This window comes from Leptonotus elevatus, chromosome 10, assembly GCF_054856555.1.
Source record: "Leptonotus elevatus isolate MCC_2025b chromosome 10, RoL_Lele_1.0, whole genome shotgun sequence".
Taxonomy (NCBI): Eukaryota; Metazoa; Chordata; class Actinopteri; order Syngnathiformes; family Syngnathidae; genus Leptonotus; species Leptonotus elevatus.
In genome coordinates, this window is record NC_141248.1 from 18527995 (window position 1) to 18553135 (window position 25141).

The following is a 25141-nucleotide window of genomic DNA, read 5'->3' on the forward strand; positions in this document are numbered from 1 at the left end:
TATTTTGTAAGCACGCGGCCAACATTTGTGGACGTTGGGTTCAAAAATAAACACAAATCATCCAACAACATGATTTCCAATTCTATTCATGCAGCATATATTTCATTATTGTAAGTTTACATCTGCAGAGGCCAGCACATGAATTCAAGCCAATGGAAAATATACCTTAATAGCAATATTTTCCCAGCTGTCGGCTCTCATTAATCATTTCCTCTCTGTTTTCCACCAGTGCGCTACCTGCTAAAGAACAATGTGAGCCCAGACCTCTGCAACGAAGACGGCCTCACCGCTCTTCATCAGGTGAGGCCCAAATGGTGTTTTTTTATTTTATTTATTTTTTTATCCTTACAGCGCGCCTCTTTTTGTGTCGTCCGATGTGCTCCTTGATGCTAAAAGGCAAAGTGAAACTCTTTTCCCTTTTAATCATTGTAACATCTTATCCAACACTTGACTATTTTTTACGCTGAAGACGCATTTTTTGTTGCGAGTGTTTTCTGGCCATCATTTGTGTGATCCTCCAATTGTCATCATCATACATCCTGTTTAGAAACTTTCAAATTGCTCTCATTTCAGAGTAAATTGCCATAGCAAAGTATGTCATAAAGTGAGTTCATTTGTTCCAGGCACAAACAAATCTTAATTAGCTTTCAGCTGAGCTTGAGTGTACTTTAAAAAAATATATATATTTATTCTGCGCTGAGAAATATTTTTCTTTGATTTTTAACCATAAACTTAAATTGAGCTAAATTAGCCTCGTCAAACTATGTCAAAACTCTAAGTCACGGGGGGCAAATGTTATTGTAAATAAATAGATACTTAAAAATACAATTAAATATATCAATACACCATTTTTAGGGAAAAAATGCACCAAAAATTAGAGAACTGACTTGATAATGTACAAACGACAGCATTGGCTGCATGTGGCCCGTAGGCCATACTTTCCCCGCCTCTCCTTGTTGATGACGAAACGGAGGGAAATCAAATCCTATTTTGACTCGCAGGCATTGTGCAGAATGAAATATATATAAAATATGTTATTTCATTTTGAGGAAATGATTTCAACACACCGTCCGTCGTGTTGGAAAGGGAAATTGAAAGGCCAACAGCTGTGTTCACTGGTTAATGGAGCCATTACTGGCGCTAATCTGTGGCTAATATACGTTCCGATTGCTCCGTCAATGCATCGCCTCGTTTAATCACAAATCAAGCTAACTCTGTTTACAGTCATCAGCGACTAATTGTCCTTTAGTGTGATCATTACAACTGACGATGTAAGGATGCCATTCGAGTTGCGGGAGCAATGGGATTTGACTGCATGGTTTAATAGACGCCCCCCCCCCCCCCTCCAATAGAGGCACACCCGAAGAAATAACACCATGTTCTACAGTTGAGTTGTCTTGAGTGCAACAGCGCACAGCGTGCGGCGCACACTTTCCCCGCAGTACTTACAATGCGACGAGCCACTTAGGGAGACGTCAGCGGGCGGCGCGAGAGAGCAGAGGCAGCCTTTTCGCGACGATTCAAAGAGGGCAGCAGAAAGCACGGGCGGGACGAGGGGGTGCTTGAAGGCAAATATATGCAGCCGTATGCATGGGCGGATGGGGGATAGCGGCGGGCGCCTTTCGTGCCTGAGAATACCGACAAGCTCATCTTCACCGAGAAGAACATGAAAAGCACAAGGGGGGAGAAGCGGCGCTTGAGAATGAGCGGGTGTTTCCACATTGACTCCAGCTGAGATTTATTATACCCAAACTATTATTTGGGTAAGAACGGAAATGTGTACTGAACTCCTGGAAAATTGACTTTGTAATGTCTTGTTATGTCTGGAGTGCCTGCCGACCCATCAAGTGTGAAATTAAACAACCAAGTTCCCGGCACGTTTTTTTTTTTGTCTGACTGTTTCTGAAAATGTGCCTTTGGGCAGGAATTATATAATATACATAATTAAATGAACAATACATATAAGTAAATAAATAATATAAGCTTCATTGACTTGCCCAAAGACACTTTGGCAGCAGACTGTCAGAGTCGAGATTCAAAGCGCTAACTGTTTGACAGCATTTTTTTGTGCAGGTGTTCCCAATCTTGTGACCAGTATTTGAAAAAAAAAAACCTAAAGTGATGGATGAAAAGTGTAATATAAATTTTTATTTTATTTCATCACTTTCTTTTTGTTTATCTCCATTCGGGCCTCGCGGCTATTTTTATGTTTTTGCTTCATCTAGCACACGCGTTTTCCTCTCGGAAGCTCCAGATGAATACTCTCGCGCCCACTGAGAGGCACCGAGACGAACCACAAAGAACTCTATCTGTCACCTCCGGCGTGCTTGCTGTCTTTTTTTTTTTTTTTTTTGCATGAGCTGAGCCAAAAAACATCACATTGACCTTTAGGCGTTAAAATAAACGTGTGTGTACGTCCATGCACGTGCGGACACCATCATATTCTATTTGGATCGATCAAATATTGAGCTGGACACGCGGAAGCCATGTACGTAGCGGTATATACTAGAAAACGAGTGACCTATTAATTCATATAAATATATATATATAAAATTATAATGAATAATTCCAGCATGCACAAAGGCAAACTAACACAAACACTCTCATTCGCTGACACCCACGTCACTCACCAGGTCGGCGAGCCCAAGTGGAGAAAAATAACACCTCACATGCACGTTACAGTTTCTTTCTTATTGCAAAAATACTTGTTTTTTTTCTTATCCCTCGTTTGTGAAATTGGTCACTGGAGCCCTATTGTCTGCTTCAAGACAATTTACCAATTAACTAAGCAGCCAATTCAGTCAGTCAATTCTTTCAAGACATTCTTGCCAACGTATGTTAACAGTTTCGGCGCAGGTGGCGTGGGATTAATATGAGGCCCACTTCACAGTCATCCTGTGACTTTTTAACCTAAACTCAGCTTGGATGAAGGGAATAAGCAGCTCAGAAATATTGATGATGTTGTGAAACACACACCGAGTTGCCCGCTGGCGTGTCGTTAACTAGCATTTACTTCAATGATTTCGCTGCTTAAATATGTATGAGGCGTGCACGGAGGATCTAAGACGGGCGCTTGAATGATCATCAATGATTATTATTTAACCATGAGATGACATTTTGGTGTGCCTCTACAGTTTATCCAGCAGCGTTTGATGAATTTTGTGGCCAGGGAATCATACTTGGTAAATGCAGGGTCATTCGAGACTGCTGGTCACCCCCAATTTGCTGCACCCGAGCCCGCTACGTGAACCGCTAAACTACCTCAGACCATCACGTGAGCGAATGTGAGTGTGTGCAACCTGGACACTTAAAAAAAAAAGTCCTAATTCGGGATGTGGGTAACTGGAGCCTCTCCTAGCTGTCTTTTGTTGAGAAAGGCGGAATACAACCTGGACTGGTAGCCAGTACCTTTGAGTTTGAATGAGTGCCCTTTTAAAAGGTTAACCTCCGCGTGGACTCAGCACAATCTCCAGATAGATCACAAACTACAACACGACGCTGCTCCCGCACCCGCGTCATTCGTCATTCAGTTCATTCTGGCAGGTGCGTCGTAAAGCGATAAGAATAACACGCAACAGTGGTTCACACGGTCCACAAATCACAACTGACTGTCCCCTCTGACGCCTTTTCCCCACTCCTCACTCAGTTCAGCTCTTTTCAGCTTAAACGTCTCTCGCCTCCAATCTTTAATTGCAGCCTCGCTCAGTGGACCAATGCAACCATACTTCTCCTAACCTCACTGAAGAATCCCAGCCAGACGCTTTTCCATGCTTAAAACTAGGCCATTTGTCACAGCCCACACACACTTGCCATTGCAGAGGATTTTATTAAATGTGCAAAGGGGTGGTCTTAAAGCGGCGTGAAGGACCAGGTCAAATGTGGAAGAAAAGATTAGCTTAGCAGCCGGCTAGCGGGTGGGTGGTGTACGGTACTGTACGTGGGCTTGTTCAGGAGGCTAAGCAGATTATCTTGGCTGTAAATTAGTGTGTAGGTTTGCATTTAAGGCATCTGCCACTGCTGCGGGCTGCTGGAAGCTGGAGATGTGAGATAATCCGCGCCGTCTTTTTACAAGAAAGAGCGTCGTAGCTGTGTCGTTGCTGTGAGGCGCATCTCTGTTTGATCAGTCTTTTTTTTTTTTTTTTTTTTTACTGATACAGGAAGTAGATGACGCTCGCTACAGCCTTCACAACTGCTAATTCCTCTTTTGTGTTGATTTGGGAGAAAAAGGACATGCACGCCCATGCGAGTAATAAATACACCATGTGCAATGTCAAAATTCCTACACAAAACTAAAAGTTTGCTGAGTCACAATATGAATATCTTCTCGTAGTCACCATTTTTTCAACCAAAAATAGGACTACCATTCTCTAAAATACAAATTTTCTCTTCTAATCTCTTCCTCCAATTTTTTTTGTCTGGACAATCTGTGTTGTTGTGACAATCCCATTCCAACTTTTTCTTATAATCGTAGGACTGGGCGATATGGCCCAAAAATAAAATCTTGATTTTTACAGACATTCAGGACGATTACGATTTTAATCTAATAAACCCAACAAACATTTATTTAAAGGTTTCATTTATTCAAAAATAATTTCTGTGCAAATAGTTCAGACAACAATAATGTATACTGATTCTAATTTTTTTTTCGTTATAAACTTAACATTCATAGTTTTTTCTCAAATGCCACAATTAAGTAGTTGGTAGCTATTGTAAAACAAAAACATTTTAATGTAACACAACATAAGAACAACATATTTTAATAATCTTTTAATAATAATCCAAAAGACAAAATTCGATTTTATGATTTAGAACATTTTCAACGATTCGATTTTTAAAATGACGATGTATCGAATTAATTAGATTTATTGCCCAGCCAGCCCTATGTAATCGTAACGTTTTTATTTACGCTCAAAAGACAATAATATTCTTAAAATATTCAGTAAAAATGTATTGTTACTACTTTTACTAAACTAAACTAAAATCCTGTAAAATTTAGTTTTTTTCCCATAATGTTACCATACTTTTTTACTCTAAATAACATGCCTATAATCTTTGTGAAATTCACCACTTGACAACTTTTCCTCCTATTGTTGGCATTTTTTCCAAAACTAATATTAAGTAAAGGGAAATTATATTAAGTAAAATTCCAATTTGTTTGCATAATGTTACCACCTTTCTCTTGAAATGTTACAAACATATTCTTGTAAAATTCTATTTTTTTCTCAGATTATAATTTTTTTTTTTTATTAGAATTTATTTACACAAGAACTAACTTTCCCCCTCATTTTACAGTTAGTCTTTCAGACTTTTTCTTCCTAAGATACTATTTTCTTATAGTATTATGACTATCTTATTGTCAAATTCCAAAATTCTTGTCATGTTATCTCTTTTTCTTGTATTAAAAGATTGTAAGGACTATGGACTACTCTTGTTTTATCTGTAACACTTTTTTTCTTGAATCATTGTTTGCATGCAGATCGCAACAATCATTGATAACATAATATACTGTTTGTGTCACTACTGTCTCCAGTCAATTGTTATTTTTGTTTTGCGGGCCTCACTGTCACTTCTTATCTCTTCTTCCTGCAATCCGTGCTTTGCTCCTTGGAGTAATTTCATTTCCTCCACGTCTTGTCTAATTATAATTTATTTTGCTTCCACATATGCACACGGAAAAGTCTTCTTATCTGCACAGCCTTGTTGGCTGAGGCTAGAAAACGACAGAGGTTACAAACAGCTCTTTCTCTGTTTTGTATTGACAGAGTGAATCCGGACGGAATTACCAATCACCATTTGGGTAGATGCTCGTCAACAACAATTTTTGTAGCATATTTAAATTTTAAATTATGAATCAAGGCAATTGTGAACATTTTGAGTGGAAAGTGATTTTTTCATTTTTATTTTTTGCGTGCTATACAGCTTCTAGTTGTACTTAAGCCACATTGGCTAGGGCCAAACCTGTGAAGTAGCAACATAGCGTCCTGGCCCATTTAGTGTTGTTGTTTAAAAAAAAAAAATCATATCGTCTGTCTGCCTAGCAGTGGGCGATATGACGATATTAAATAGTGTGAAAATATGAAGGGCTGACGATCTGTCATTTCTGTGAAATTGTTTAATCGCGATGCAAAGCATTTAAGCACAGTTCCGTCAGTTTATTTTCTGCCACTGACTGAGTGGCAGCCATGCATCTGCTGCCATTGCCTTGCGAGTGACATGATCTCAATGACGACCAATCAGTGTGGTTTATTCAGTTACTTCAGTTTAAGAACCTCGTTTTTACAACAGTCATTTTGGCTTATTATTCCGGCCTTGGTTGTAGAAGAAGGTTATATTGCAACATTTGCATACAGGTACGGAGTATGCGTGTTTGTGTGTGTGTTTGTGTGCTTGGCATCATCCGTGTGTTTGCGAGAGCAAGCTGACTACACAGCGTGATGGAGTGGAAGCGTCATGCAGGCCGATGTGCCGGGCAGTAAGGACTGTAGACTGATGTACATAATAGACTGCTCACCTCTGAAGCATGGCCTTGTGCACGACAAATGCTGGGAAATGAAAGGAAAGATCCGTGACCTGTAAAAAAAATAAATAAATAATAAAAATGGTGAGAAATGTTCGGTTCCATACTGCTTGCTGCATATACCATCGAGATATTGTATGTATGTAAACAGAGTAAATTTGACTCTATTTAGAGTGTGAACAAACAGACTACGTTTTAGAGTAGGCTAATATTTACACTTGGAAGAGAGTAAAATAAAGAATTGAAAAAACTCACACATTAGCGATATAATAAAACACAGCAGGAGCTGCGTGGCTATTGAGTGACTATTATTATTTAAAAAAAAATTCAATTCTCTTTATTTTACTCTTTTGCAAGTGCAAAAATTACTACTGAGTATATTTGGTCCCACTGTTGTGTCTAATTTACTCTACAGAATTTACTGCGTACTGTCTCTTTGGCGGTTCCCTAAAAGGAAGGTGATAACCCTGCAGCTGTTTCTGGGAGTAAAAGCAAACTTTTATGGCATATCTGCCATCTATGAAGTGGAGCGTTATTGGCGTCGTGGGTGTTTGATGCACAGATGTTGCGCAGTAAATATATTCCTCAAACTGCAAAAAGCTCACTGCTGCACTGCAAAAGATGGCCGATGGAGTGAGTCAGTGCTCGGTTGTTTTGTGCCTCGTACCACTTAGCTCTGTTGGAGACGACTGCTGCTACATTTTCACCAAGAATACGCATTCCAGAGTGGTAAACACAGCCACACAAACAAGACAAATAGTCTTTTAAGCACTGGAGAGATGGTGCACAGCGATGGCTTTCATGGCTTTGTCTTTACGTGCTGACTGTCGTGTTTACATGTTTGATGGCTTCTTAGCTTTCAAACCCCAAAACTAAAGTGTCATCTATCCATAAAGGAAAATCTGAAGAAAACACAAGCATTCATTGTTCCATTCGGCAATCCATCCCTCGCCCATTATTCTATCAACCAAAGGCAATCTTCCTCAGCTCATTGAAACTAGTCACCTAAATCGAATGTCATCATTTTTACCCTCGTAACGTTTTTTTTGTTTTTACAAAATTTGGCTCACTATTGCAAGTGTGATATCCAAGTTATTTCTGAATTATTATTATTATTATTTTTTTTACTTGCGACCACTCAAAATGTTCAGTGACATCAGACCTATCCATACATATATCGTTTTTATTTATTTATTTGTTTTCGACGCCCTCGATGGACAATAAAAGCAATATTGTCCTAAGAGCACAACTATCATCTGTAAAACATATTCAATTCGGAATATTCACGCACGCGCACATATACACTCATGCACGTCACTGTTACTGCGTTCACACATGCTCACAGGCCTGAGCTCTCGATCCCAACCGTGCTTTCTTGTTTTGGTATAAGATTGGGGACATAGGAAGCACATAAGTCAGCTCAACCAAGCTTTTTTTCCTACGTTTAGTTGATGCCCCAGTGAAGGTATAAATTGCATAATTGCGGGAAATGCACTATAACACATCAGATGTACAGTGCACCAAAAAACATGAACAATTTGGATTTATAATGGGAGTCAATGGGCCAAAATTTGGACATTTTTACTCATGTGTACTATAAAAATTTGTTTCCAACATATAATAATGACAATAATCATTTTGCAATTTTGGACAGTGCCATTTTGAACTTCAACATGTTTTGGACAATTGGGTGCAATTTCAGCTCACTCAGTGATTTTTTTCATATGCCTTATACTTGATATTAATATTAATAAAAAACAAAAAGCCAAAAGTTGGACATTTTCCTTAAGAGGAAAAAGTAATTGTTTCCTTTTCTCCACACAGTGCTGCATAGACAACTACGAGGAGATGGTAAAGATCCTACTGGACCGTGGAGCCGGCGTCAACGCTCAGGACAATGAGCTGTGGACGCCGCTGCATGCAGCCGCGACCTGTGGCCACGCAGGCCTCGTCAAGATTCTCATTGCACAGTGAGACGACATGAACTACGCGCACAGCTCTAAATAGTGTGCTAGTTCTTAATTAAGCGTCTTCTCCCACAGTGGTGCCGATCTGCTGGCGGTCAACTCTGACGGGAACATGCCGTATGACCTTTGTGAAGACGACCCGACACTGGACATCATTGAGACAGCCATGGCCAATAGAGGTGCGTTATCGACCTTTAAACATGGCTTTCTTTTGCTCTGCGTGGTCATCATGAATAACAAAAAAGAAAAAAAAGGATTGCATTACAATACTGACCAATCGTGCCGAGTAGACATTTGAACACTCAAACTAGCCTAACATATTGGAGTTTAGATTTGAAGTGGGATCAAGCGTGGTTCAAGTGGCCTGGTGCGAGTACCCGAGAGACGATTTATGTGATTCACTTCAGCTTTTTTTCATTTAAAACTTATAAACGGGTGCTTCAAATGCTTTGCTATAGTTCAGCAGCAAGCGACACATTTTAAAGCTAAGTAAGCTAGCCACGTGTTCTTTCGCCTCCTAAACTTGCTGATGTCGAAATTCCCTCGAGTTAACAAAAAGTTTTTAGCCTGGGAGATTAGTTGAAGGAAAACTACTATGGGATTAGTTGAACATGTGACACCAAACACGTACGAAGGAACACAAAGAAGTTTCTCAGGCGCACTCTTTTGCAGCAGGCAGATAGCGCTACAGTAGGTGAGAAGAATGACAATAAGAGCATCAAACAGGGGAGCGCGGCGACGCTAATTGCTCTCGTCGCGTTGCCAAAAGCGGCAAGACCACCAGGGATGACGCAGTGGCAAGCAGACAGGCTCTCCTCTGTCTTAAAAAAAAACAACAAAAAACACTGCGCTTGATGGAAGGCAGACACTTATCTGAGGACATCAGTTCACTGCAGTGGTAAGAAAATGAGTCAAATAGAAATAAATGAACTCAGTTTAGCACTGATAAATAGGAGGTGGGATAATTTGGCAATAATTTAAAACATGGAATTGAATAAACTTCTGTTGTGGCCTTGTCCTTATTGAACAATGACAAGCATTCAATACAAATATCAGTGCTATTAAGTCTCTGTCTTAGTGACAATGATGTCAAAGTGAGACTAATACAAAATAAAATGAGGAGGCTTAAGCACAGTGCTAGCTTGGGTTAGCATGCAGCAGCTAATTTAAATAATACAGATTTATTTTTGTTGTTGTTCTTAAGCAAGATTAATAACTTCCAGGCTAACTGGGGCAGCATTATCTGTAAAGGTAAAAATAATAATTCAGTGCTAATAATAATATAACAAAAAAAACCAACAACGTTTATTTTGATTGTTTTTTCTATTAACAAAGAGGAAAATAAATCGATTAAAATTATAAATTAGATTTTTGTGAAACAAAATCTGGGATTTTTCGGATAACTGAGGCCTTGATAACCATCAACCCCGATATGCTTGTTCGATTTTGGCAAGAAATGGAATACCGTTTCGATGTGTGCCATGTAAAGAAGGGCTCACATATGAAACATGTGTGAAAAGTTTCATAAAAGGTTTATTTCTTGGATTTCGGGTTCAAATTTTTGCTGCATAAACTTAAGGTCATTAGTTGACAGGAAAATAAGAAAGTTTGATTTTCATATCTTCAACAGTTATTGAGATACAAGGTATCATAAAGTGACATATTGAGATGAAACACCCGCACATTCTAGATGTAGACACAGGATGGTGTTGCTCACATATTCACTCTCCATCCACAGTTGTTTGTTTATCGAAGCACTATCCTCCGCCTGACAGCTAGCCACTTTTCCTCCACAAAGAATAACAATGTAGGAATGGTGTGATATTGATCCATTTGTTATTATAGAGGATCCTTGAGAAGGGAAGCGCTGTAGCGTGCCGCGTCCTCCATTTTAAGTTGCTGCTGTCAAGACGTTGGATTTGAAATATATATATTTTTTTTCAAAATGGAGTCAGCCCAATATTCACTATTTCGCACACGCCCGTTGTGAAATCCCTGACAGCATCAAGTGTGAAAAGGCTCTGGTGAAACCGCTAACGTGCCGCGCTTATAGACCTTATAGTTTGACGCTTATAGTTTGTCTGTGCGTTCGTTCGGCAGGCATCACCCAGGAGATGATCAACGAAACCCGGGCATCTACAGAGAGGAGGATGCTGGGAGATATCCAGGAACTGGTGAGGCTCAGCGACGAAGTCAACCATCAGGACTCGCAGGGAGCCACACTGGTATGTTTTCGGATAGGCGTACACTTGCTACCTTGACTTAAGAGTTTATTTCGTTCAAGCTTGTAACTTGATTTACTCACCGATCTAGGGCTCAATAATAATAATAAAAAAACAATCTAATTTCATTTCCACCCCCCCTCAATATGTCAATTACAATTTCATGTGATAATTTTTTCTAGGTCCTCTTTTTTATTATTATATATATATAAACACAAGCAATAAATTAATCTGTATTACAATACAAAATATCTGATTTTGGTTTTATAAATTAGGCTTACACTAAAATAAAGGCTTATGAACCATGAATTAATATGAAAGACAGTTTGTTTATCTGCTGGGGAAAAAAACTCATATTCCACAAATGCAATTATTAACTGTCTATATCTATCTGTTTGTTTTGCAGCAATTAGCATTAGAATATAGCCAAGTTTCATCATTATTCACAAATCTGTTTAAAACAGTGGGGATAAGAGCCTTTTGCAACATGGCCCTGGTTGATCTCTTACTCTGCTGCCACCTGTTGGCCATTTTTGTAGTAACTACCATTGCGTCAAGCATTCTCTTCAGGCCAGAGCTTTTTGTATGCTCTAGCATAAAAAAACAACAACATCAAAACTATTTAAATACGTCTTTGGGACCATGGTGATATTTAAAATAGAACATATTTATACGTTTTTGGGAGCAAATGAGTTCATCAGAATGTCATGTTTAGACTAGTGAAGGCCCATACAACATATTATTGTAAAGAATATTTTTGATTGTCTTCCCCTTTAAAAAGTGGATATCTGGTGAAAAGAGGTCTGGTCACTCTGTTTTTGTTTTAGAACGTAACATGGTTGTAGTCCCTCTTATTAATTTGAAAGGTTTAACCTCCAGCATTCTCCATCCGTTGCTTAATCTTCATCCAGCGCATTGAAACAAAACAGAGCGTGCCAGACTGTTTGGCAAAAGCCCAAAGAAGAGCGCACGCGGAAATTGTCGGAAGTTATGTAAGGCTAATCTTTTGTTTTCAAGAGAAATGCTTTTTGGTGTCACTGGAAAACGTTCCTTCCTGTGCAGTCTGCTTGATCTACAGTACCGAGACACAATAACAAAAAAAAAGAAGAAGAAAAAGATTCGGAATAGGTCAAGCAAATAGGAAAGGTATCTTAAGTTCAAACGTGCTATCATTTCTGGCCTTCTGCAGCTGCACATCGCGGCAGCGAACGGCTACATGCAGGCCGCCGAGCTGCTGCTGGAGGGCGGCGCTCGCATGGATCTGAGAGACTCGGACGGATGGCAGCCGCTGCACGCCGCCGCATGCTGGGGTCAGGTGAGATCAGATGCTGACTGGCTAAGAGACTTCCCTTACCGTCGACGTAAACACTCGCTCGTGCTCTTTTAGATGCACGTGGCTGAGCTGCTGGTGTCTCACGGAGCCAGTCTCAATGGCAAGACCTTCCTCGAGGAGACCCCCATCGGTATGCTTACACCTCATTCGAATGTGTAGCTATCGAATCGCGCTAACATTTTCCTCCGTCCTCCATTTTAAGACTTGTGTGAGGATGAGGAGTTCAGAGCCCTTCTGCTGGACCTGAAGCACAAGCATGACATCATCATGAAGTCTCAGCTCAAACACAAGACTTCGCTGTGCAGACGGACATCCAGCGCTGGCAGTCGTGGGTCAGTGCTGACACCTGCTGGTTTTTATTGCTACTACATGTTTTACCCCAGCTGAAATTTGCTGGTCACCAACTGGTCGCTGGGCAAATATAGACTACAATTGATGGATTATTTAGTTTTAAAGTCTTTGCTAGTTAATCACAGGGAACATCCATGGATACATTTTCTGCACAGCTTGTTCCCATCAGGGTAACAGGTGAGATTGAGCCCATCCCAGCTGACTCTTGGTAAGAGACGCGAGGTCCATTTTGGACTGTCACCAGTCATTCCCACCTAGACACAAATTTACAGTCTTGATGTGAGATAAGTCGACTTAAAATAGATTGACTTAAATTCGCCTCGAAACTCCGCCGGAACAATGCTTGATCCGTCCATGTTTTATACACAGCCTTTTTTTTTTTTTTTTTGCAGACGCAAAGTATTGGAATGATGACTGTGATCTATCTGATCTTTATTTCCTCTGTTAGTGCACCATCTAATGACCGTGTTATTTGTCTGCTTAGAAACACTAACTGACAGAACTTATTGAGGTTGTTTTTTTTTAAATTCAAAACAATACAGCATATCGGGCTTCCCCAAATCACAATAAAGTAAGTTCTAAACGGCCCAAAAAGACTTGGTTTGTATTACCGTATTCCGAAATATAACCTTAGGTGTTCATCACTTAACCAGTAGAGGGCAATCATGCACTAAACATACCCAGAAGAAGACAGGAACAGGAAGTTATTGACCTCCTGTAGCTAACAGCTAGCTCTACCCGTGTTTATGCATGGAATAATGTCAAAGCATCGTCTATAAGTGACTTTTAAGAAACTATTACATATGTAACGTAGATATAATGATGTATGTGTGAGCTAAATGGTAGTTAGTGTTTGTTTACTATTAGCTCATGCTAATCGCGATTGCTAACTGTTTAGCAAAAGCTAATTTTGTTGGACAATGCATATCGTCGCTGCTGTATTTGAAAACCACGTCCATTTAAAAAAAAAAAAAAATTGGGGGTGGGGGGTGATGAAACTGAATGCAAACATCCAAAAAAAAAGTAAAATTTGGAGAGAAAAAAAGGGCATTTATATCCACTCAATTCAATTTACGTTCAACCTTAGTTGACTACCACACACACACACAAAATGGGGGTGTGGGTGCAGGGATGATCACTTCATTATTCGATGGATTAATCGATAGGATAATCAATTTTAAAAAGATTCAATAGTGACAGCACTAATGTTTTTGTAAAAACTACACCATTGTGCTGTCCAAAGGTAGAAACATGACAAAAACTCTTGTTAATTCTGCAAAGTTGTGGCGTCTGCGTTAAATGAGCTGCTCATACATCATTCTTCGTTCCTCATCCGCAGGAAGGTGGTGAGGCGAGCCAGTTTGTCCGACAGACACAACCTGTGCCGCAAGGAGTACGAGACGGAGGCCATTGTGTGGAGGGGAGGGAGGGAGGAGGAGGAGGACAAAGAGAAGGATCCCGAGCAGGAGATAACCCAGGTGCTTCATGTGAGTCATCTCATAATTAGCATCTGTCATAAAGAATATTTGTGATTGGCAACAGAGCCAGATGTCTTATCGCCAGTCTAAGGAGGACAGCACACACTGGGGGTTGCGTGTCACTGTCTATTATTAGTGGCAGGGAGGACGTTAATGAGCTGCACATTCGATTTTCTGCGGCCTCTAATGTTCTCTCGCTTTCTCTACGTGCCAAATCTAATCTCCTTCAGGTCACCTCGGTTCAGCTACAGTGCTTTTGCGCTGCCAGACTGTCATGAGCGCCTCTGCTTACAAACAACTGTGATTTTGTTTAGGACTCCATCGCAATTCAGTCACACTAGGTTTTCCTTTCTATAATATATTGTGCCAAGTCTTGACTGGCAAAAATTGGGGTGCCCAAATTAGTTGTTGCTCAACCAAACTGGCTTCAGAGTAGGGCTGGGAAATAAATCGAATTAATCGCCATTTTGAAAATCGAATCATTGAAAATTTGCTACATCATGAAATCGAATTTTGTCTACTGGATTATTAACTCATTCCCTCCCAGCCATTTTCATTGAAGTAAAAGTAATTTAAAAAAAGTATTTGTATCTGTTTCCGTTTTGCAGCATTTAGCATTAGATATAGCTAAATTTACTCATTATTCACAAATCTGTTTAAAACACTGGAGAAAATATATTTTTTGCAACATGACCCTGGTTGATCTCTTATACTCTGCTACCACCTGCTGGGCGTTTTTATAATAACTACCATTGCTTCATGCATTCTCTTCAGTTCAGAGGCTGCTTCAAAGCCTTCTGTATGCTCTAGCATTAAAAAAACAACAAAAAAACATTACAAAACGTATAAATACGTTTTGGGGATCATGACAATATTTAAAATAGAACGGTTTTATACGTTTTGGGAGAAAATGAGTTGAGAGCTGTTGTTCTTATGTTGTGTTACATCCAGATGTTATTGTGAGTTGTAATTGTATTTATTTTTTTAACTATGAATGTTAAATTTATGTTCAAACAGATTTAGAATAAGTATACATTATTGTTGTCTGAACATTTTGGACAGGAATTATTTTTGAATAAATGAAACATTTAAATAAACATTTGTTGGGTTTATTAGATTAAAATTGTGTAAAATCGTAATCGTCCTGAATGACCCCCAAAAAATTTGATTTTATTTTTGAGCCGTATTACCGAGGCCGATATCAGAGGCCGAATTTCTTTGCTTACTGTGCAGGTAAAGCCCGTGGAGGCAGCCGATCCATCCGACCAGACCAAGCTGCCAACCATCCTCAAAGATGGCAGCAGCAAGCACAACGGCCTCATCGCTACAACTACGTGCGTTCCCCCGCAGCCACCCGCCAACGGCAAAGTGGACAAGAACGCGGTCGCTGCCAGCCCGTGCGGCCAAGACGAAACTTCACCTCGCGAGAGAGCTCAGACTCTCTCGGAGCTGAAGAAGCAGCGGGCGGCGGCCAAGCTGCTGAACCACCCCCTGTTCAACGGTCACCTGGGAAACGGTTCCACCGACTCCTTCAGCGATGCCAAATCCATCTCGGACGACCCCCGCATGCCGTTGGTGTCGTCCAACGGCAACGCTGTGTTCTACACGCCGGCCAGCGGCGACCCGCCACTCCTCAGACTCAGGCAGCCCGTCGACGAAGAGCAGCCCAAGTCGCGGACCTGCTGCTGCGTGTCGTAGCGCCGTCGTCGCGCGAGTCCAAGGAACTGCGAGTGTTTGCACAGAAGAGCTGGGGGTAAAGGTCAAGAAAGTGTCACTCAGAAATGTGGACTTTCTACATTGAACGGAGGTCGCATGCAAGAGCAGCAGGCTAACAAATTGAGCCTTAGGATAAAGAAATACAAAGATGCACAGCTGACGATTATTCAAGGTATAAGTGGAACCTCCAAAGTCGATCACTTCCGTGACCTTGGTTGACGTCCATGATGATTTCAAAATGTTTTTTTTTTTAAACAGCAGACTTCCTGTGGCTAATTGGGCATTGCTTCTTTAGACATTATTGTGGGTCTACACATGACAGACATGTCTAGCAAATGTTGTCGCCATGTCCCTGAGTAATTTGGCAAAATCTCTCCGACAAATTTGTTTCTTAAAAAAATCCAAATGAAACCAAAATAGGCGGAACATCCAAAGTCAAACCACATCAATCTGTTGAAGAAAAAAAAGAGGATGGTAAATAAAATGGATGATCTACGAAAAAGAACAACTATATCATGTGCTGTCATCTAAAAATGTTGGCATTTCAGCCTACAAGAGCTCCACTTGGAACTTGAGAAATACTCAAGAGGTTGTCTCGGTTTACGATCACAAAATGGAATGCTCCGTTCCCGTGGAATAAAAACAGCAGGTCAACCACAGGACGTGAATGCAAATTTGAGTTTGTCCCACCCAATCTGACCCGTTGTACTGAGCAGACACTTTTCTGTCAGCGACGTCACCACACACCACCTCCCTAAAAAAAAAAAAAAAAGCCAAAGAAATAAGCAAACCACACTGGTGGAGTTTAAATTCCAAACGGTACCACTATTATTATTTTTTGGGTGTTTGGCTTTGGAGGTTGCGCTGTCTGTATACAAGTGAACTCTTCAGATATGTCATCCAAGAAAATGTCATTGTGAAGTACATTCGTCATGGATTTCAACATATCAGAAGCCAACATAGCGCTTTCAACGCTGTTGGTTAGTAAAGGGAAGGAATGCCATAAAAGTATTATCGTGTACTTTGACAAGCCACCGTCCCCTTCGTATACTGTACGTCTGCCCCCCAACCTGTATTTTTATTGATCCACTTTGAGATAACTTAAGAGCGAAAACTGTCGACTGTACATTTATTTATGACATGATTTATGTGTTCCTACATTGAAGTGTATTTATTGTTGCGGATGGTGCGTGGAGAGCGAGTGTGATTCAGAGAAGAGCCAGCATAGGACCCCCCCCCCCCCCAAATGAAAGCGAAAGGTTTAATCATAGTATGATATCTAATAACACAAAATGGCCGCATCGGAGGTCGAATGACATTCAGCCCACTTTTTTACACAGAACCACATAATGCTGGGTTTACGCTGCATGGTTCAAGTGACACAATTGGGGCATAGAGGAGAAAAACAACACACATAGAATCACATATGTTCAAATGGGAATCGAGTCTCTTCCAAATACGGATGAAAATCTGCTACACTTTGGATTGTGAGTGCAACCAACTGAACGCTATGTTCATTTTAATATGTGTTATTAATTACTTACGTGTTAGCACTTGAAGTTATTTCCATGCAATTTGTGCATCTGGTTCATGCGTCCGCTTTGGTGTAAAAACAGCCATGTTGGAAATGTGTCACCTACACATGAAAAACAAAAAAAGATATCGGGAGTAAATCATAATTGGTCTGGCCCTGCAGTGAGAATCCAACCTTCCTTCAACTTCACACCCCTTATAGTGGCATTGCACAATTTGGAATTGCGACTCTCCCTCCTGCCCAACCGAATTTTCGTTTCAATTAGAGATGGTCACGCAAGTACATTTTTGATTGACACGTCCATGACCACATTTCCGTTACCGTACAGTGTTTGTCACTCATCGAAATGTTGCCTCATCTCCACATCAGTGCCAAAGAGTCTTTCATGAAAAAGAAAATACAATTTAGGTGTGATCTGTTCCTTTAAACGCGCATTCCCCCTGACCGCCCTTGTACAGTGTCAATGATTTGTACAGAATTTGTAAATACGAATGTCGTCTGTTCCCATGAACTGCATTTGTCTGTGTTGTTACTGGTTTCCTAATGGAAAGTAACATAGGAAAAAGACACTTTAAAGATCAACTTTGGTAATCCTGCTTTATGCGTGTCAACTGCCTGCCAAGTACACTCAGGTGTCAGTGTTTAATGTATTCCTCATTCTGGTTTTTTTGGGGCCTAAAATGTCAAAAATTACGTTTTTTTGTTGTTGTACATGTCAAACTAATCGTCAAGCTGCTGCGGTGGAAAAATTTGACAAGTCCAAATCTTTCACAAAATATACAGTAGTTACATGCGTGAGTATCAGCAAGTGTCCACAAAGCGACAAAAGGAAACAAATATATTAAAAAAAACTACTGATAATGTTGTTATTACTAGACTACACTGATGGCTGCATATTTTGAATAAATTGTATATTTTGAGAATTGTTCACGGTCTTGTCTGAATTCTTAAAGTTGATCTCATGATGTTATTTTATTATTGGGTGTCTGAAAAGTTTCACATATTAGATAACAACAAGCCACGAGTTTAAGGAAAGGGAATATAAGAATCCATATTCCATATTAAAAAATATGTTTTAGTTTCTTTGGTTAAGCAAAGACTAAATTGATGATGGTTACACTCTTTCTGGAAGTATCATGCCGCCTATTATACACCAAATTTTAGCACAATCGCTTATTCATTAAGCCCAACATGTCCTTTTGGTCTTGTTGCCATGGAGTTGTACACTTGTCTCACATTATAGTGAATTTTAATAGTGTTTGCAGAGCACAAAATGCCTCCTATACATTTAATTGACTTTCACAGGAAGATGTAAAGCAAACTAATAGAACCAACCCAGTAAGTGATTAAACAAGGAAGTCAGGTTGGACATCACTTTCTGATGTTTGCAATGTAAATGTTGAAAGAATTCCTTCTGGAACGCGTGCCAGGCCAAGCGAAGGTAATAGGCGCGGACACAAAAGCAAGTGCAAACACACCCTCTGCATGGCGTGACCTTGCTGCTGCAGTGCAAGGCCAGCTGGCTGCAGTCCCGGGTCCTTCAGAGGGCCTCCTCGTCCTCACTGAAGGCCCGCGTGGATCAGCGCCAGCGCGAGAGCAAAGCCGAGTAAAGTTTTGGGTGCCAGGAGTTGACCACCCGAATGGAGGACTGGAAGTTAAGAAGAAGGTTCTCACAAGTCTGTTCAGTTCTGGGACACCAAGCTTCACTATCATAGTAAGTGCATTTTGTGAGCATGTCTGCTTCACAGTTAGGAGATCTGAGCTTGAATCTCTGTTTGGAGTTGCATGTCACATGACACATTCCAAAAACAATGTTATAATGGAATATCTGCCAGCTCTGCCTCGTCGCCATGGTGATGCATGTAGTAGCAAAGCCTGCGTGAGCTGTGGCTCATTTGCATAAAACAGGACCGCCTACTCAAAATTGGCTGATTTCATCAAGGCTTAGGGAAAAAAAGAGGGTAAAAGTGTGTTATGAAATGATTCTTGCAATATTTTTTAAATTGTAAAAATATGTTTATTTTTAAGGGCGTGAATACGAACACAGATGCAGGAGTGTTGGAACGCGACCATCAGTGGCCGGAAACGACGCTGATGTGTGAAACCCCGGAAGTCGGAAGTCCGTGGCATCTACCTCATACGCAAGCCTTTGTGGAGCATAAAGGACTCTTAAAAAATTAATTAAAAAAAAATGCTTGCGCCGCTTTGCGATTGAGTAAGAATAAACATCCCCGGGCCACTATTTGTGGAAATTCTTAATATAAAGAGCATTCCCTCACACAAGCACAGTGGGGAAAACATGCAAACGTCAGACAGGAAGGTGGGCCTATGTGGCGTTTGCATGTTCTTGATGGAGTTGAAATTTATGTAGATTATCAGAAATACAGCGGCGCCCCCTCGTGGCCGTTTCTAACCACGCATGTTACATACGTCTCACAGCGGCGTGCTTTGTTCTTTTGACGAGAGCCTCCTCCGGTCCAATCTGCGGTTGCGCGGCCTGCCTGTCAGCAAGTTGTCTGCTGGGGGGGAGGCAGCCAGTTCGGACTGGAGGCAGTGGGAGGGGAGGGGGACACAGTCAGCATGTTCACTCCGTGTTATCTAGCCTTTACTAAGGTAAACATTTTGGACAGCGCTAAACTCGCTTTGAGGGCGGAATGACGGCCATGATTCTGAGTCGGGCGACGAGGACGACGGCGCGCGTGTTCCGCCACTCATACTCCGGCCCGTTGACGTTAACGAGGGGCTTTCACCGGGTCCGGACCTGCTGCGTGGATTTAGCGCTCGCACGCTTCGCGGGACGACAACCAGAGGTGTACCACCACTACGGTTTGCTAATCCGGGACTGTGGACACTTGAAGCTCCGTGGCGGCCTGGCGGAACCGGTGGTTTTGTTTTCAAGTAACCGCGGGCTCTCCACCGCTGCGGCTGCCCCGAAAAAGACCACCGACATGGACGACAAGAACAAGGCGGAGGTATTGTAAACACGTAGCTGTGTAATGGTGTACCCAAAGAGAGGAAGAAGGGGAGGGTGTCGAATACGGTGGAAATACTGTACCTTCACCTTACGTCATTCAAACGTCTACTGGCATGGGAGGCGCATGCGCACTGCTCAACGGCAGGTGTACCGTGCACACACATCACACCTGCCAATGTAGTTCACTAAATTCACGGAGCACCGATTGTTCCAAAAGTCACATTCTCTTCCTGTTTTGTTGTCATAACCTTCATTTAATTTCAAACAAGTCGAACAAGACTGTTGCGCAAGACCTAACGTTTTATAAAGCAACGTTTTAAATGAGAATACAGTGAACCCTTGCTAGCCATTTTGCAAATTAACCCCCCTCAAAACATGTTTATTATTGTCTATATGGATAAGTTAAACCCTGATATTTAATTTTTTTTCTAGGGTTGCTCCAGTTACAAGCTAAGTCACTGTCTAACAGTAACCAGAAAAAGTTTTAAATTCTTAAAACAGTTACCTCCTTTATATATGATACTCCTCTCTTAAATAAATACAACTTTACAAACTAGATGCTAAAAAAAAAAATAGGCTGAAGTACAAAAAAATTATAATAATAAAAAACAAACAAACAATAATAGAATAATGAATAAAAGAGACAAAAAGTAAATGTTAGGCAACTGTCAGAAGGTTGTCGGCCTCAGGGTGGAGGTGTGTGTGTGTGTGTCACTCTGACTCAACTGTGTTTGTGAGACGTTATCAGTCACAGAGGTCTCACTGTTCCTCCTCCAAAACATCCTCTGTGGCCACCCGCTCACATGACCCTCCCAAGGCCACTGCCCGCCCCCCTTTACTTTGAGTCCGGCCTCAGTGACCTCTCTGAAAAGCAGAAGGCCTGCTGCCTCGCCCACGTGGGCTTTCTTAACTGTGCTTTGTTGACAGGGCCGACAAGCTCCCCATTAGACGATACCGTTACCAGTGGTTTCCACCTAAAAAAAATACTTAACTGTCAAATTACTAACATGTGTCATTCAAGCTCAGATGATTACTGATATGTAAAATGTAAATGTTGAAGGTGATTTATTCAAGGAGCTCTTAGTTCCAAATAACTAAAGCAGGTTTGTTACAGCACCACTGAACGGATTGTGTTGCAGTTTGGCGTGTGCGCTGTACTTTCGACTATATCATTGTGTTTCATTTCATCCCGTCCAGGACATTCACAATGGAAAGGAAGCCTCACTAACTCCTCCGCCTGGCGGGGAAGCTTCCGTGGACTCCGAGCCGGAGGGAAATAAGCCCAACAAGACTCAGCAACTCAAAAAGGTCTTCAAGGAGTACGGAGCTGTGGGGGTCTCCTTCCACGTGGGCATCTCCCTCATGTCCCTGGGAATGTTCTACCTCCTCATATCCAGGTGACAAAGCAGCCTATACGACTTGCACTTTTCCATTAAACATACTGATGGCATCGATGTGACAAAACAGCAGACTTTTGGCAAGAAAATCAGGGTAACACCCTGGAATGGTCGCCAGTCAACTGCAAGGCACAAAGACAACCATTCAAACTCTCATTCATAATTATGGACAATTTAGAGTGGCAAAACATTTTATGGTCAATTTATTCTGAAATCTTATCATCCTTAACAGTACCCATACATCTTTGTATGCCCGTTGGTTATATTATTACTGCTTTATTGTTGCTGTTCACGTAAAAAAATAAATAATAATTCTATAAATTAAAATTCAAATTTCTCCAATTTTTACCTCAAAAATTTTCTTGCTAAAATCTCCTCTAAAAATAGTACTACTCTTGGGATTTTTTTTTTAATTTTTATAAATCTATATATAAAACAAAAACCCTAAAAAAAAATCTCCTTAAAATCCTCTTTGTTGTTTGCTAGCTCTGTGTTGAGCACCCGCACCATGCATAGAGGCTCGTTCCAGTCAATTCTTCAGCTGTCTTATCAATTAAAGGCTAAAAGCTAAAATAAATAATCCAAAATGCATGAAACTCTCTTGTACCCATTAAAAATAGCATCTTAAAAACGTCCCCCAGCTGTAATACTTACACAGTACTCACGCCAAGAATCAGAAAACTTAAAACACGAGTTGATTTCAAACTACAAGGAGACATGCGGAACATAAAATCTTAAAACGGCAGTTTTTTAAAAAATTGAATAAAAGAGATGCAAAACAGTAAAGCCTTTGAGCGCGTGTTGAGTGTGTGACAGTTAGGGCGGCGTGCCAGCATAGCAAAGAGATTTGCAGTAGATTAGCTGGGGAGCCCGCAGCCTTTCTCGCACAGCTGATAATAAGCCTCCCATGGAAAAGCCACTGTGGCCCGCAACCGTGAAGCATTATCGCACTCAACACTTTGCTGCCTTGTACTTGGCTGATTAAAAGCTGGCCCAGTGTAGCCAGCTCGATAACGCTGAGGAGTCACTCGCACTTGGATGGGAATTCAAAAACCCATTCATAATTCCATAACGGCAAATTTCAACACAACAAAAGAAGAAAAAAACACAAGCTAATTTTTTTGAGCTGTAAAAAAAAAAAAAAAAAAAACATTTTTGGGGAAAACTGAAATTTTGTCAGGACACATTTTTTTCTTTAACAAAATTTTTTCCTTTTGAAATGTATACATAACTTATATCTCCAAAGGTGTCAAATATTGACAGGGGAATATTACAAAATGGATGATATCTTTGAACACGGTAAGATGAAACGTGACCTCTGTGCCTTCATCTCTAGCGGAATGGACATGGCGGCCGTGCTGAGCAAGCTGGGCTTCAGCGAGGCCATCATCCGGTCCAAGATGGCGGCGGGGACCAGCACCTTCGTCCTGGCCTATGCCGTTCACAAACTGTTTGCGCCCGTGCGCATCAGCATCACGCTGGTGTCCGTGCCGTTCATCGTGCGCCACTTCCGAAGGACGGGACTCTTCAAGCCGCCCACATCCACGCACTAATTAACGTCATGTTGACGGCCTAAGGCGGACGTATGGCCTTCAAGTGGAATTGGGGTGGGGCACTTTTTTGACTGCTGTGACCTGAGATTACTGAAGGAAAAAAAAACGTGATGGATGCCAGTGTACTTGTAATCGTGTATCTTTTATTTTTTTTTAGCTTTCTTTCTTTACAACTTAAATCTGTATGAAGTTTCCTCACGTCACACACTTTCTGTAATGACTCAAAAGTCCATTAGAGTCTTTGTAAACAATTTATTTCTCTTACAAATTAAAATATAATTTTTCTGTAGAAAAACTACCCAAAAAAATCTGTTTGTGAAAAATACAATTTACTTTTTTGAATTCTTATTTTTTTAATATCTCATTTAAATAAGTTAACTCTCCTGTTTTCTCACCTCTCTCTAAAAGTATTTTTTTCTGTATAATGTACTTCCCCCATAAAGAAAATATTTATGGTTCCAAAATAAATCTACGTTGTGCCTTCTAAAAGTACAACTTTTCCTTTTCGAAAGTACTACTTTTTAATTTTTAAAAGATACTTTTATTTTAAATAAAATATGACATATTTTATTATCAGACTCACCCGCAATACAACTTTTCCTCTTACTTTTCTTCCTCTAAAATTAGTTCTTCATTATTATTATTTTTTGTTTTAACTAATATTCCACATTAAAAATAGTAACTTTTGTTCCGCTAAAAAGCCACAATTTTCTTATTTCAGTCAAGTCGTTCCCCATGTTTCTCTTGACTCACTATTTTATGTCCTTTTTTTTTCTCTTCTGTCCTGCATGTTATGAATGAAGCTGTTTTTGGGAGTGTATTTATATTTGGTTTGCTTGCATTTGGAGCTGCCTAATAAAAAAATTGAGATTTTTCTGACCAATGACATCATCCCTCATACTGTTCACTTATAAAATAATATAACAACTAATGAATGGGGTGACTATGGACCCAGAAGGGGTTCACCAGTTGTGATGAGTGCACATTAAATTATCTGTGCAGACTGTTTTAGCAGATTTGAGGTCATTTTGGGGTTTATTGCTTTCAGCACACTTTACAGCTAAACCAGAAAGCTGGAATAAAACTGCTGCACTGGCAGAAAGTGAATAACGACACGTGGCACCTAAGATGGAAAACTAGTTTAAAAAGACAGGATTTCCTCAGTTACTTGCCTCCACTCAAATTGACACCATACCTCAATTAACCCACTTGAATAAATAAACACCACCTCAAATAGACACCATAAAAATAATAAACGGTTAATGTTAATCCACCCGGAATCACCACCTATGAGAACAGTTGTGTGCTGTGGTAGATATAAAGAACACATGGCAGAGCAGACATGGCATCTGTAAAGCTGACATTTACAACGGAATTTAGAAAAAGCTCCCCGTCTTGAGGAGCCTGTTTAACAATCTTGTATTACCTGAAGCGACAACTGAAGAAGAAATAGCGTTCTATTTTATTTTTTTACTTGAATGTACCGAAGAAGAAACAGATCATGGAGCAACCGTTGCACACGGCCATTTCCTGGTTGTGAGGCATAAAAACACAGTATATATAATAAACATAATAGTGTATCATAATATGTACTAGTGGACGCATTTTTAATGATTGTAGTTAAAAAATGGCAAAAATAATGCCAACTTTGTATTTATATAATTTCTCATTTCTAGTCCCTGATCGTAACATGGCCGCAGGAGGGTGGCCGATAATTGTATAGGTCACCGCCGCGAGTACCGACACCTTAAAATAAGACTGGAGTTTTGGCCCCAATACCAATACCTGGCATTGGTAGTCACCCATCATAGTCAAGATGATGCCACCTCTGCCTTAAATTTGAGCCGGGAAAAACCCTGAGTATACATAAATATTTTAGTCTTTAATTTAGGAAAGTGAACCATTAATAAATACAAAAGACAATTTATCTACTTCAATTATCAGTCAATAATTTACTTAACACTTGCAATCTGTTATGCAACTTCACAAAAATCCTACTAAACAAGTGTGTTGTAAAACATAATTAAAGGCCTTACCGGTGGGCTAAAATTGAGCTGATTCACATTGATAGAAAATGAATAGGATTTGATGGCATGATT

The 25141-nt window shown here is 40.4% G+C and overlaps 2 protein-coding genes across 4 annotated transcripts in view; both read left to right on the forward strand.

Moving 5' to 3' along the window:
• ppp1r16b (protein phosphatase 1, regulatory subunit 16B) overlaps positions 1-18046 on the forward strand; it is a 49624-nt gene extending 31578 nt beyond the window's left edge. For all 3 annotated transcript variants that reach the window (XM_086088047.1, XM_086088048.1, XM_086088049.1), the window contains exons 3-11: positions 230-300; positions 8342-8487; positions 8560-8663; positions 10585-10709; positions 11896-12021; positions 12094-12169; positions 12242-12371; positions 13730-13877; positions 15102-18046. In XM_086088047.1, the coding sequence (XP_085944173.1) occupies positions 230-300; positions 8342-8487; positions 8560-8663; positions 10585-10709; positions 11896-12021; positions 12094-12169; positions 12242-12371; positions 13730-13877; positions 15102-15566 (1391 nt within the window). In that variant the 3' untranslated portion in view covers positions 15567-18046. The remainder of the gene's footprint in view (positions 1-229; positions 301-8341; positions 8488-8559; positions 8664-10584; positions 10710-11895; positions 12022-12093; positions 12170-12241; positions 12372-13729; positions 13878-15101) is intronic.
• A 1607-nt stretch (positions 18047-19653) lies between these two features.
• On the forward strand, positions 19654-23928 carry mims2 (mitochondrial inner membrane scaffold 2). Its single transcript, XM_086088051.1, has 3 exons — positions 19654-20090; positions 21290-21489; positions 22826-23928. The coding sequence occupies exons 1-3, from the start codon at positions 19773-19775 to the stop codon at positions 23040-23042; spliced, it is 735 nt and encodes a 244-aa protein (XP_085944177.1). The 5' UTR covers positions 19654-19772; the 3' UTR covers positions 23043-23928.
• Positions 23929-25141: the final 1213 nt, after the last annotated feature.

What these genes read in the sequence shown, in the direction of transcription:
- mims2 (XM_086088051.1), top strand. Translation starts at nt 19,773, where the DNA reads ATGACGGCCATGATTCTGAGTCGGGCGACGAGGACGACGGCGCGCGTG. An exon ending in ACGACAAGAACAAGGCGGAG is followed by an intron (nt 20,091 to 21,289) that starts GTATTGTAAACA and finishes CATCCCGTCCAG; the next exon opens with GACATTCACAATGGAAAGGA. An exon ending in TTCTACCTCCTCATATCCAG is followed by an intron (nt 21,490 to 22,825) that starts GTGACAAAGCAG and finishes CTTCATCTCTAG; the next exon opens with CGGAATGGACATGGCGGCCG.